Source organism: Epinephelus fuscoguttatus, linkage group LG2, assembly GCF_011397635.1.
Source record: "Epinephelus fuscoguttatus linkage group LG2, E.fuscoguttatus.final_Chr_v1".
Lineage (NCBI taxonomy): Eukaryota > Metazoa > Chordata > Actinopteri > Perciformes > Serranidae > Epinephelus > Epinephelus fuscoguttatus.
In genome coordinates this window covers 27,744,400-27,756,200 of record NC_064753.1, presented here as the reverse complement: position 1 = coordinate 27,756,200, position 11,801 = coordinate 27,744,400, and the positions used below count along the sequence as shown (strand labels likewise).

At 40.1% G+C, this 11,801-nt stretch overlaps 1 protein-coding gene across 2 annotated transcripts; it reads left to right on the top strand.

The window, feature by feature from the left end:
* The first annotated feature begins 691 nt into the window (after positions 1 to 691).
* Positions 692 to 10,586, top strand: kars1 (lysyl-tRNA synthetase 1). 2 transcript variants are annotated; one of them, XM_049601077.1, is made up of 15 exons: positions 717 to 833; positions 1,550 to 1,715; positions 2,002 to 2,146; positions 2,246 to 2,411; positions 2,513 to 2,606; positions 3,071 to 3,257; positions 3,953 to 4,078; positions 4,310 to 4,429; positions 4,525 to 4,687; positions 6,601 to 6,774; positions 7,004 to 7,089; positions 7,167 to 7,252; positions 7,339 to 7,465; positions 7,606 to 7,749; positions 9,896 to 10,586. In XM_049601077.1, exons 2-15 carry the CDS (start codon positions 1,576 to 1,578, stop codon positions 9,968 to 9,970), a joined length of 1,833 nt encoding a protein of 610 aa, XP_049457034.1. In that variant the 5' UTR covers positions 717 to 833; positions 1,550 to 1,575; the 3' UTR covers positions 9,971 to 10,586. The 2 variants fall into 2 exon arrangements, with proteins under 2 accessions (XP_049457041.1, XP_049457034.1); XM_049601084.1 differs by lacking the exon at positions 1,550 to 1,715 and having other exon boundaries at positions 692 to 833.
* Positions 10,587 to 11,801: the final 1,215 nt, after the last annotated feature.

Genomic DNA, 11,801 nt, shown 5'->3' with positions numbered 1-11,801 from the left:
TATACAACTTACTGCAGGCTACTATATGCATACTGTTTAACACTTGTGTTTTCAGCCATTTATTTCTTGTGCTAATCCAAATGGGTGGCATTACATTTTCATATGTGATTTTAGAGACCCATTTGTAGTTTAATACAGACTTAAGGTTGTAATGCTTAACCGTGTAATGCTGTAATAAGCTGTAATGATTCCATGTGAGTGTTAAGATTGATCTGTGTCATAAAGTAGTATGTCTGACATCACGCTCGAGGTAAGAAACCCTACTGTTATGATGTTAAGTTGTGACTAACACATAAATTGGTTTAGAAATTGTCTTGTGCTAAACTAAATAAGGGGGCGTGTGATTTTAGATTTAAAGTAAATTCAAAGCTTAAAATTAATCATATAAGTTTAGGTTTTACAGTGTATTTGTATAAACATAGACATAAAAGAAGAGTGGTCTGTTTTAATCATGCCATAGTTAAGAAAGCCTGTTTATGTTTAGTTCAGAGTTGTGAGGAACACATAAAACTTCCTAATAATAGCAAGAATATTTATTTAAATCATGGTCCTTGGGGACAAATACAATTCTCACTGACCATCTGACTCCTCCTGTAGTGTGACACCATCAGGACACATGTTCCCGCCTCCCTACGACTATATAAATATGACTTCAACTGCTGTAAGCTATTTACTTCCCCTCTGTACGGAAGCCTGATTTCCTACAGTCAACCAAACGCACCATCAAGTTTCTCGCGTTTTTGCCGCGCGTGCGCTTCAGTTGATCTTTCCGAGCGCAGCATCTACAACATGGCTGACGTGACAGCGGTGGACGGAGATAAACTCAGCAAAAAGTGAGCTCATTCTTCTCTTCCATCGCATTTTAATCACTCTCAACCCTTACGCGGTTTTACTTTCCCCAAATATTCTGCTACCTCAGCAGTTACGACCGTTTTAATGTGGCCACGCACTATTACTCAACGTTGCATCAGGTCAGAGGATGTTAGCGAAGTGAGGGCTCCATATGGAGACACACCATGAGCCTACACGTCCCAGGATTCAGCTCGTTTGTGTTCGTGGTAGTTGTAGTCCTTGATATGAAGTGAAGCCTATCATAGTGGTTGCATGCACAAATAAGAAAAACTACAACATCCACAACAACACTCAAAGAAATGTCCTCCATACATTGGTCGTGAAATCGTGTGGTTTCTTTTTCTTGTGTCAGATATTGGGTTTTAACGTATGATATATTTTATTGTGACATTTTATTTTAGAAGAGGAGATTGTTATTATGTATTTTAGGGGTTTAACGGCTTCTAAGAAGTTATTATATTACGCTATTAGCGGTGTCCTTCGTTTTTTTTTACTTTCGTTATCTGCTAGCACTAACGTTGTGTTATCTCTGACTCATTACTGGCTAACCAAAAGTAAAAGTAAAACTAATCTGATGCCAGATATATTAATTATTATATTTCCCAACAGTATGTAATAGTGTCTAGTAGGCCAAAGACAGTCTTTGCTGCATATGCTATAAGCTACACTGTCTTTGTATATATGTCTATTTTCTCAGGTCTGTCTGCTGACTGGTAGCTCAGCATGCTGTGTCTGGTCAGGGCAGCCAGGCAGCAGCTGTGCCAAGCCTTTGGGGTCAGGGGACAGTGGTTAAAATGTGCCCCCCCATGTACAGCTGTGGTCCCAGCTCAAATTTACGGGATCCGTTGGAGAGGTGACAAAAGGTTGGTGGCTTTTCCATTCCAATGAGAAAAACAACCAACCTTTTGTCATCAGAGAAAATGTGGACCCCTTTCCCTTTCTGCATGAGTGTTTGTCCGTTAGTAGTCGTTTGTGCTGTGGCCTTGTTTTTTAATTTAAACACCAGAATAGAGTAAAATGCACAGTGTGGTTGTGTTGGAAATCATATGTTTGTGTTTGAACATCCACGCAATTTCAGTTGTAGTTGCATCATTGATAGTAAACTTTAATATCTAACCTATTACTCCTTGCTTCCTCCTCTCTTATCAGTGAGCTGAAGAGACGAATGAAAGCTGACAAGAAGGCAGCGGAGAAAGAAGCCAAGGTCCGGGAGCAGGTGGAGCAAAAGAAGGAAAGCAATGACCAAGGAGCGCAAAATGCCTGTGCATCAGACGAGGAGGCGCTTGACCCGAATGTGAGATATTTTGTTATGAACATTATACCTCACTCTTTACTAATTATACCTTTAATGTTTTTGTATTCATACAATCATCTGTTTGACCTTTGAACATAGCAATACTATAAGATCCGCACCCAGGCCATCCAGGACCTTAAGGGCACAGCGGAGGACCCGTACCCTCACAAGTTCCATGTAGACTTGTCACTCACAGACTTCATTGAGAAATACAATCATCTACAGCCTGGAGACCAGCTGACTGATGTTGTTCTCAACGTGTCAGGTACCAGGATAATTGTATGATTTTAAAATGCATTTTCCATTTTGTATGTGCAGTGTAATTCAGCAGTAGATGTCCTGTTAAATGTGATATATGATGTACAGGTCGCGTCCATGCCAAGAGGGCCTCTGGCGCCAAGCTGATTTTCTATGACCTGCGAGGTGAAGGCGTCAAGTTGCAAGTCATGGCCAACTCAAGGTACAGAGTAATGACTGCTGATATTTAGAGGCATTGTGACTGCACACAGATGCATATTGTACAGTGGCATGGATTGGTTAAGGGCAATTTTACAAGTTCTAATTGTTATGGCTGCACAGTTAATCGAAATATCATCGAAATCGCAATATGGTCAAGTGCAATATCCAAATCGCAAGAGCTGCAATATTTTTGATACAGCTAAAATGTGTCACAACACACCATTATAATGAAGCATTGCTGTGCTACAGAGATGCCCTGGCCTACAAATCATACTCCAGACGTAAGGGAACATGCTTCTTTGGTACAGGCTTCAGCAAAAACCTGATCGACCACATATCGTCACATTTTTGTATTGTGAAATGTTATTCAGTGTATCATTCCATCTCTAACTATGAGTTCTTGTCTGTGTGGATAATAAAGAGTACAGCGAGTTAATTTCTGTATGTCCTCTCTTACTCTGTCAGGAGCTACAAGTCTGAGGATGCCTTTGTGGCCATCAACAACAAACTGCGCCGTGGTGATATTATTGGTGTCCGCGGTAACCCGGGGAAGACCAAGAAGGGGGAGTTGAGCATCATTCCCATGGAAATGACCCTACTATCACCATGTTTGCACATGTTGCCCCACCTCCACTTTGGCCTCAAAGATAAGGTAATGCCCACTGCTCTTTCTTAAAAAGAAACTAAATAACACGTCTCTGCAAATACATCATTTAGAAAGTGAAAGTGAACTGCATAAAGTAGAAGTAACCGTTATTACATCTCATCCTGTTCTCTGCTTTTAAGGCGTGTATTTAGTTGTTGTTTTGTCACTGAATGCATGATGGGAGGTGGTGACTGTTGCTGCTACCAAAGGAGGGGTGATTGTAGTGACTTACATGTGCAATGACATCACAAGTACATCCTATACTGTATATGCTGCCCCGCTTGCATGGTTTACTAGCACACCTAAAATGAAACGGAGCTATAATTTATGTTAAAGACAAGTGAAAGTTTCACTGTTGGAAAGTTTGATCTCACAATGAAGTATGTGTCTGAAGGGGAGATTCCAGTTTGTCTGGTACACAGGATTCTTCTTTCTCTTCTCACCAGCTTATTGATAAGCAGAAGGGATTTTAAATTTAATTATCTTTAGATGAAGTGTCTTTTTTCTTATATCAGCCAGCCGTGGTTGCAATGTCACAAAGGTGGAAAAGGTTTTTAATCTTTAAGTGACGTTAATCTTACTGTGAATTTGCTCACAGTGGCCTGTGTTGATGGGAAGTAGACAAAGTGACGTATTGTTACAACAGCAATGACCAATGTTGAAGCACTTTTTCTCACCACTGTGTAATCCTTCTCTCAAAGGAAACACGATACCGTCAGCGCTACTTGGATCTGATCCTCAATGATTATGTGAGGCAAAAGTTCATCACTCGCTCCAAAATCATCACATACCTGCGCAGCTTCCTGGACCAGCTGGGATTTTTGGAGGTAAGAATTGGTGTCTGTACTGTAAAGACATCCAAGTTGACAATGTTACACAGCTAATCAATTGAACTGTGAATCTTAGTGTTTACACAAATAACACAAATTTATATTTGAATTAGTACAACACAGGAAATTAATAATGCTCCAGTAGTTTGGAAATTTGCACCACATTTGAGGCAGTTAGAAATAGCCAGTGTAAGCTAGCTCGTTTGATCATGTTTGTCGTTACTTTAGATTGAGACACCAATGATGAACATTATTCCTGGTGGAGCTGTGGCCCGTCCATTTGTTACTTACCACAATGAGCTGGATATGAACCTGTACATGAGGATCGCCCCTGAGCTGTACCACAAGGTAATGTGCTTTTTTTTGTGTCAATTTGAAATCAGCCATATGAATATTTTGTCAAATGTTTCAATATTAATGTGTACATCATATCTGTCTCACAGATGCTTGTGGTTGGTGGAATGGACAGAGTGTACGAGATCGGTCGCCAGTTCAGGAATGAAGGCATCGATCTTACTCACAATCCAGAGTTCACCACCTGTGAATTCTACATGGCGTATGCAGATTACCATGACTTGATGGATATCACAGAGAAACTACTCTCAGGTACATGAAAACACACAGTGGACATAGTGAGAAACAGTTAATAGAAAGCTGGCTAACCTACCTATGTTTAAAAAAAGACAAGCAATGATAAGCAAAAAACGTTGGGCTGCATTTTTAAGAAGGTTCCCTTTGCTCCAGGTGTCTTTTAAAATCCTGTTTGTCATTTGCAACTGACAGTCCCACCCTGTGAAATGCCACGCCTAATTCCTTCATCATGCACAGGGTTAACCTTTATAACCACATGCAGGCAGTGTAGTGCGTGCCATGAGGGCAGCCTCCTTGACAGGTGGCATTCCTCCCCTTATTCTTAGCCTTGTTCTTGAATTACAGAAACTCACATTTTACTGATATAAATCTAAACCTCAACCATGTATGACAAAAATTTTGATCGATAGAGCTTGTGGGGGCTGTACACAAGTCTCGGTGGAGTTAAGGTTTCACTTTTGTTTTCTTATTATGAAGTTGTCATGTCAGATACAACAAAAGCAGAACTATTTACACCCATGTAAGAGGCAACAGCAGACCTTTAGACCCCTAATTAGGAGAATATTTCACATCAAAAATCCTTCAAGTATGAAGCTGGTGATGAGCTGTTTGGCAGGTTTGTATAGAAACACTGATAACATGGAATGTGCTCAGTAATTTCTGTAGCCCGTCTTACACAGAGATCCCACAATACTGCTGCAACAAAGACCCCTCCTTGCGTTTTTAAGAAGAATCAAACAACGCAGGTGAAATGACGCCCCAGTGTGCGGTTTTAGATAGCTGGCATTCTGGAAGCAAAACAGGCATGAGGTATAAGGGGCCGTACACATGCTGCGTTTTTTGCGCCCTCAAATTCACTGTTTTCAGTTCAAACGTCAGAGTGACACCAACGGCACGGACGCATTCCCAAGCACCCATTTTTGAGGGTGCAGCGGCTACGCTCTGAGATAAACTGAGTTCAATTTTTGGAACGCAGCAGCGCACACAGCATGTCATGTGACAAGGAACAATCGATCACAGCTGACAGATATCTTTCCTTTCTTCCGTAAATATCAGTCTGTGGTAAATATGGAAAAGTTGATTATTTTGGTGCAGGGCTGTCAGAGCTTTACACCTGTCCCACGGACAATATGCCCACACACTTATAAACAGCGCCTGGAAGAAGATCAGTTCTCCACTCAGGATTTGAGGTAAATAGGCTATGATATGGTGCTTGTTAAGGATGCAACCTGCCACTGCACTCTTGAAAGCTGGGACAAAAAAGGCACAAAAGTAGCACACAGTGCCCAACCTTGCGTTTTCCAGGCGGTTAAAGACGTGGCATTTGTACGGCCCCTAACACAACAGCAATTGTATCTAGTGTTACATATAATATGTATGTCAGGCAGTGTTTTCTTAACAATAACAATGGCATTAGATGGCAATAACATTCGTTTACCACCCTGTTACATGGCAGCTGATCTTACCTTCTGCTCAAAGGGGAAGTAGCTCCCAGACCTCATTGTCTCCGAAACTTGGGAAATGTTGAGGTTGCTGTTCTTCTTTTCTGAGTGAAGTGCCAGCTGCTATCTGCTTTTTAAATCTGTCGTTGATAGGTTGCAAAAATGTCACACTCGTCCCATCTTGGAGGCTCACAGACCCTGATTTGGAACTGTTATTACGCCCACAGCCAGCTTATAGGCGAGACAACTCTGTCCCACCATTCTGTGATAGTTTTTATACAGAATGGCGAGGTGGAATAATTGTAAAAGCAGCTGGTGTCACTGAGAACGGCACATTGCAACAGGAATTTATTATATATTTTGATATAGAAATTAGCCAGAGCACAGTTTCATCTCAATATCTTCTCAGTTGGGTCGCCTCTCAGACACTTGGGATGTACAGGAAAATGTCTCTCCTTAACTCAGTGGTTTCCTCTTTTGCTTCAGGAATGGTGAAGCACGTCACTGGAGGATACAAGGTGACTTATCACCCTGATGGTCCGGAGGGACAGGCCTACGAGATTGATTTCACACCGCCATTCAGAAGAGTGAGCATGACACATGACCTGGAGAAGATCTTGGGAGTGAAATTCCCTCCTACTGACAGCTATGACAGCAATGGTGAGAATCTGTGGCAATGTAGAGATAGTCCTTTGTGAAAAGAAAGCTGCCTCTGAAATGTGCGAGTAGCTTTTGTACTTTTTTCTTTGAGGGGATGTTCTGAAGCCTTTTTATCTCCATTTAGATAAACTGTGACATTCTCTTTATCTCACATTTAAATTCAGACTGTCTTGTTTTCATTGAATGTTTTATTTTTCTTCACATTTCTTTGTCACTCTTTTATCTTCAGAGACACGTAAATTCTTTGACGACCTGTGTGCACAGAAAGGAGTTGAATGTCCTCCACCAAGAACCACTGCCCGCCTCCTTGACAAGGTGCTCCATCGATGAACATCAGCATCTGTTCTTTGTTTTTACTGTGAGGTCTTTACTAATCATGTTTCCCCCCACAGTTGGTTGGAGATTTCCTTGAGGTCACTTGCATCAATCCCACGTTCATCTGTGACCACCCTCAAATCATGAGTCCTCTAGCAAAATGGTGAGAAACGCCTTGTTTTAACCTCTTGTTTATCCTTTAAAGATGCAGTGCTCGAGTTCGTACTGACTCACCCTCGATTGTTACAGGCACAGATCACAGAAAGGCCTAACTGAGCGCTTTGAGCTCTTTGTGATGAAGAAGGAAATCTGCAATGCTTACACTGAGTTGAACGATCCCATTAGACAGAGGGAGCTTTTTGAGCAGCAAGCCAAGGTGTGTATACAAGACATATTTCTTTGTCCTTCTACACTGGTACATAGTCCCATTACCTAAAGGCTAAGGCCCCTGGCTGTCACAGTGTGAGCGTATAAATTAGAGCATTTTAAAATTTGACTTTGATTTTTTTTTTCCAGGCCAAAGCTGAGGGTGATGATGAAGCCATGTTCATCAATGAGACCTTCTGCACAGCACTGGAATACGGACTGCCACCAACTGCCGGCTGGGGGATGGGTATCGATCGCGTCACCATGTTCCTCACTGACTCCAACAACATCAAGGTAAACCTGTTGTATGAATCAGGATGAAGGTATACTATGCAGGATTTTCCTAAAAAGACGTAACAAAAAAGAAAACGTGTATCAAGTCATTCAATAGTAATCCCTCCCAGTCATCACTCGTGACCTACTAGAAGTGTGTGGCGGAGTATTTATCTGCACATATCCTGACCTGTGTGTCTGGGCACAGTGTGCAAATGAGGTCAGGACATTATGAAAAGATAGTGACCATGTGCCAGACAGAAAGCAGCACACATTCATGAGGGAGCTACAAAAATTGTAGACGCAACTGATAGTAAATCTAGGGTTCACTTTCACTTTAACAGGCGATACTGCTAATAAACTGTTACTGACAATTACTTCATAGTATACCTTTAAATCCTTGTACCTCAATGATAATATAGATTGTCTTCTAAATTGACCAATATGAGCATTAAGGGTTGCTTGTGAAGTCTGACCACTAGAAGTGCTATGGAGCTGTTTTTCTATGATTTGGTTCCCCCTTCTGGTTCTCTTGCATCTGCACTTCCAATGACTTCACACTGTTACACTGAACAACAGGTGGTGGTAATTCACCAATATATGCAGCACTGCACCAGCAAAGGCAAGGTGGAAGAAGACTGTAAGCTAGAACACATGAATGAAAACAATACGTGATTAAAACAAAAATAATCTGCTCCATTTCAGCTTGGAAATGTTTTATGTGGAAAGGTCAAGGTTAGCAAATACACTTGACATGTTTGTTAAACCTCAAGGAGTCTCACAGTGTGCACGTTCGCATTTAGAAAACAGAAACAGAATATTAGTGTATGAGGATAATACTTACAGGGTGGTTACATAATAATAATAAGGCCTCAAAGGTCATAAATAGTCTTAAATTAGAGTTTGTGAGGTCGTAACTACTACAAACGTTCTATGGCATTTCAATTATCCATTTATTTTTTTTTTTAAATTTGTGTTTGTGAAAATGAGTGAAGCCTTTCTATGTCCACATTTCTAATGTTATAAATCTTAAAAAAAACAAAAACAAAAAAAAAAACAATTATACTGTGATTTTACTTCATACTTGCACTTACCTGTTGGCAAAATGTAGATTCACTTAAGTCACTCTAATAACCATATTTCTAAATGGATTCCTAAAAGATGTCTTGAACGTATATTAAAAAGCATTAAGTTTAATTTTTCGCATACCTGTCTTATTTCAAATGAATTACATGAGGGACACATTTGATTTTAAAATGCATTAGTTATTGACATTGCAGCCGAGCTTTCACCTCTGAACTGTCACATCTCCTTTCTGTCTAAGTGTTGCCTCTGTTTGTGTTATATCGCTGATGAAGGCCACTCACTTGAAGGCCTCATTAAATATTTACTATTCAGGGTTTTCCTAAAAAACAGTGTATAGACTCATAAAAGTAATCCCTCTTATTCATCACCTATATGACCCATTATAAATGTGTGGTGGTGACTCTGCCCTCTGCATGTGTTTTGTTTTCTTTTTCCTTGATGTTTAAGGGCTTGTACACCCCACAGTGCTCAGGTGAGGTCGAGGCTTTATAAAGAGGTAGTGACTAGAGTTTGGTTGAGTTCTGGCTTTGCTGGTGCATTCTGGTGTGCAAGCTTAAACCAGTTTCTTTTAATGTAAACCACCTGAACCAGCATTTGCCATTATGACATGTTCTGGCAAAGTAGCTTACATCAGCAACCTGTACTGACAGTGTCACAGCCCTGAATCCAACATGTATTGCATCAGGAATAAGCAATATGACAATGTGATTAACTGAATATAATGTTTATAAAAGGACTAATGGAGTCTTGAATTAATTAATTACAAAACCGTAATTGTAAAAGGATCTATTCAGAGTGAAGAATTACAGTAAAACAAGAATTAAATCAAACAGGCTTGTTGCTGATGAGGTATGTGTGACCACATTGCACCTTCCATGAACGCATTGTCCTCTCGAGAGGACTTTAAGCTTTGCTAAGACTGAATACAACAGAACACAAGATTAAAGAGACACAGAGAACAGTGGGTTAAAGAGATAACTTCATCAAGAAATCAAATTTCTGGCACCGTCTGCACACAAACATGAGCTGCTAACGTGTCAGGCTAAAAAACCCCTCAGCTGACAGTTTTGTTCTTTCACAGGAGGTGCTGCTCTTCCCAGCCATGAAGCCTGATGACAACAAGACAGCGGCGCCCACAGAGGGCACCTCCGTCTAATGACATGACCTCTGACCTCTCCTGCTATCAGATCCGAGCAGGAGTTGGTATGGAGTCGGAGCCTTTACCTCACTGTGGTCATCAGTGGAGCCTGCAGGTTTTCTGTTTTATCAGTGTTTGTCTGTCAAAGGTTTGATCTGTCTTTAAGGGAAATCATCTTCTCAGTTACATGGTTGACTGGTAAACAATGCTTCTTTTTGTTTTCTTTTGTATTTCTTACACTTATGCGATCATATTTGCTGCATCCTCCTCGTTCAATTGTAAGGACACATTTTAATCCTCATTGACATCCAGACAGTAAATGGGTGGTATGATCAGGAAGTCGTGTGTGATCTGCTGTTGTACGCAAACTTGGATAATATTATTTTTGAATATACATTGAGATACTTGAATGGGGGCTTGATTCTGGCTACCAAATACAGAGTAGATGCACCACATGACGAAGCTCAAGCACCTCTAATGTTGTAAATGTTCTCAGTATATTCATCTGTTTTTACCAGGTCTGCTTGTATTCCTTGTCTAAAAAATTTTCAAACCAGACTCCACAAATCAATGTTCCTCTGCCAAGAAGTTTAAAACCATGGGTATGTCTGAATAAAGTGCATATGAGTCAACACTGTTTGCTCTCTTGTGATGATTGTGGTCTGTTTACAGAACAAAATTCAACCAGTTTCAAGAGTGTGAGAGTTCACAGAACATAATCATAGCTTTATGGGAACTTTGAGGGTCACTGATTGAAATAATTCTGATAGTGATAATAATAATAATGATAATGGTTCTGTAAATAAGACAAACTATTTTAATTGTTCAACACATGAATTCAACATTGTGTGCGTTACTTTATTACTGGGAAGGAAATTCTCTTTGATTCCGCCACTGTCTGAAAAGGACATTTCTTTTATTTTGGTACTATAAAGGTCCAGTGTGAAGGATTTAGGCTGATACTTTGGCAGAAATTAAATCAAAAAGTATGTTTTCTTTAGTGTGTGATCATCTGAAAATAAGAATTGGCCTGTTTTCATTACCGTAGACTGAGGCGTTTCTATCTACAATAGTCCTCTGGGTTTCTGCAGTAGCTCAGAGTGGACAAGTCAGATGGACATGGAAATTTGCATTTTAGAGTCTTGCTACCATAGCTGGCAGCCTCCTCACGATGAGTCGAACAGAGCTGAAAAAAATTAGTTGTAACGTGAAACTGCTTTCTTCAGTGTTATTGGTTTTAATCACTAGGTCCATTTGTTTTGGAGAGGAGGAAACCTCTGTGGATAATTTGGCTCCCGGTAAAAACCTCTTAAGCAATGAACACTGAAGGAATCCTAACCGGGAGTTCATACTTGACACACGGGAGAAATTTCAGCTGGTTGGAATTTACAGTCCTCACTGCCATGTGCCACTAAATCCTGCTCAACGGTCCTTTAAGTGCATTTTGTGCTTTTACCAAAGTAAAAATTTTGAAAGCGGAACTTACTTGTGATAGAGTATTTTTACGGTTAGTAAAGTAGAAAATCTGAACACTTCTGACACTGTTAATTTGTGAAGATTAACGAGGGAAAAGGACAGAAGTGTAATGCATTTATGAAAAAAAGCCCTGTTTTTCTACATTAAAGAAATTATTAGTTTTCATGAAAAGAAAAATGCATTTTTTCTGAATTAGGAGGATTCTAAAACTAAAAACATTTTTTATTTTTATTTTTTTTTATTTTTGTCATGCTCACTTGACTTAAAGAAACATGCATACCCCATACAAAAAACCCGTTTGAAACCTGGAGCAACACTTTTCTTGTGCTGCTTTGAGATGCCTACTAAGCAAATTTGTTGGATTTTTTTTTTT

What these genes read in the sequence shown, in the direction of transcription:
- kars1 (XM_049601077.1), top strand. Translation starts at nt 1,576, where the DNA reads ATGCTGTGTCTGGTCAGGGCAGCCAGGCAGCAGCTGTGCCAAGCCTTT. An exon ending in CCCCTGAGCTGTACCACAAG is followed by an intron (nt 4,430 to 4,524) that starts GTAATGTGCTTT and finishes TCTGTCTCACAG; the next exon opens with ATGCTTGTGGTTGGTGGAAT. An exon ending in CTGCCCGCCTCCTTGACAAG is followed by an intron (nt 7,090 to 7,166) that starts GTGCTCCATCGA and finishes TTCCCCCCACAG; the next exon opens with TTGGTTGGAGATTTCCTTGA.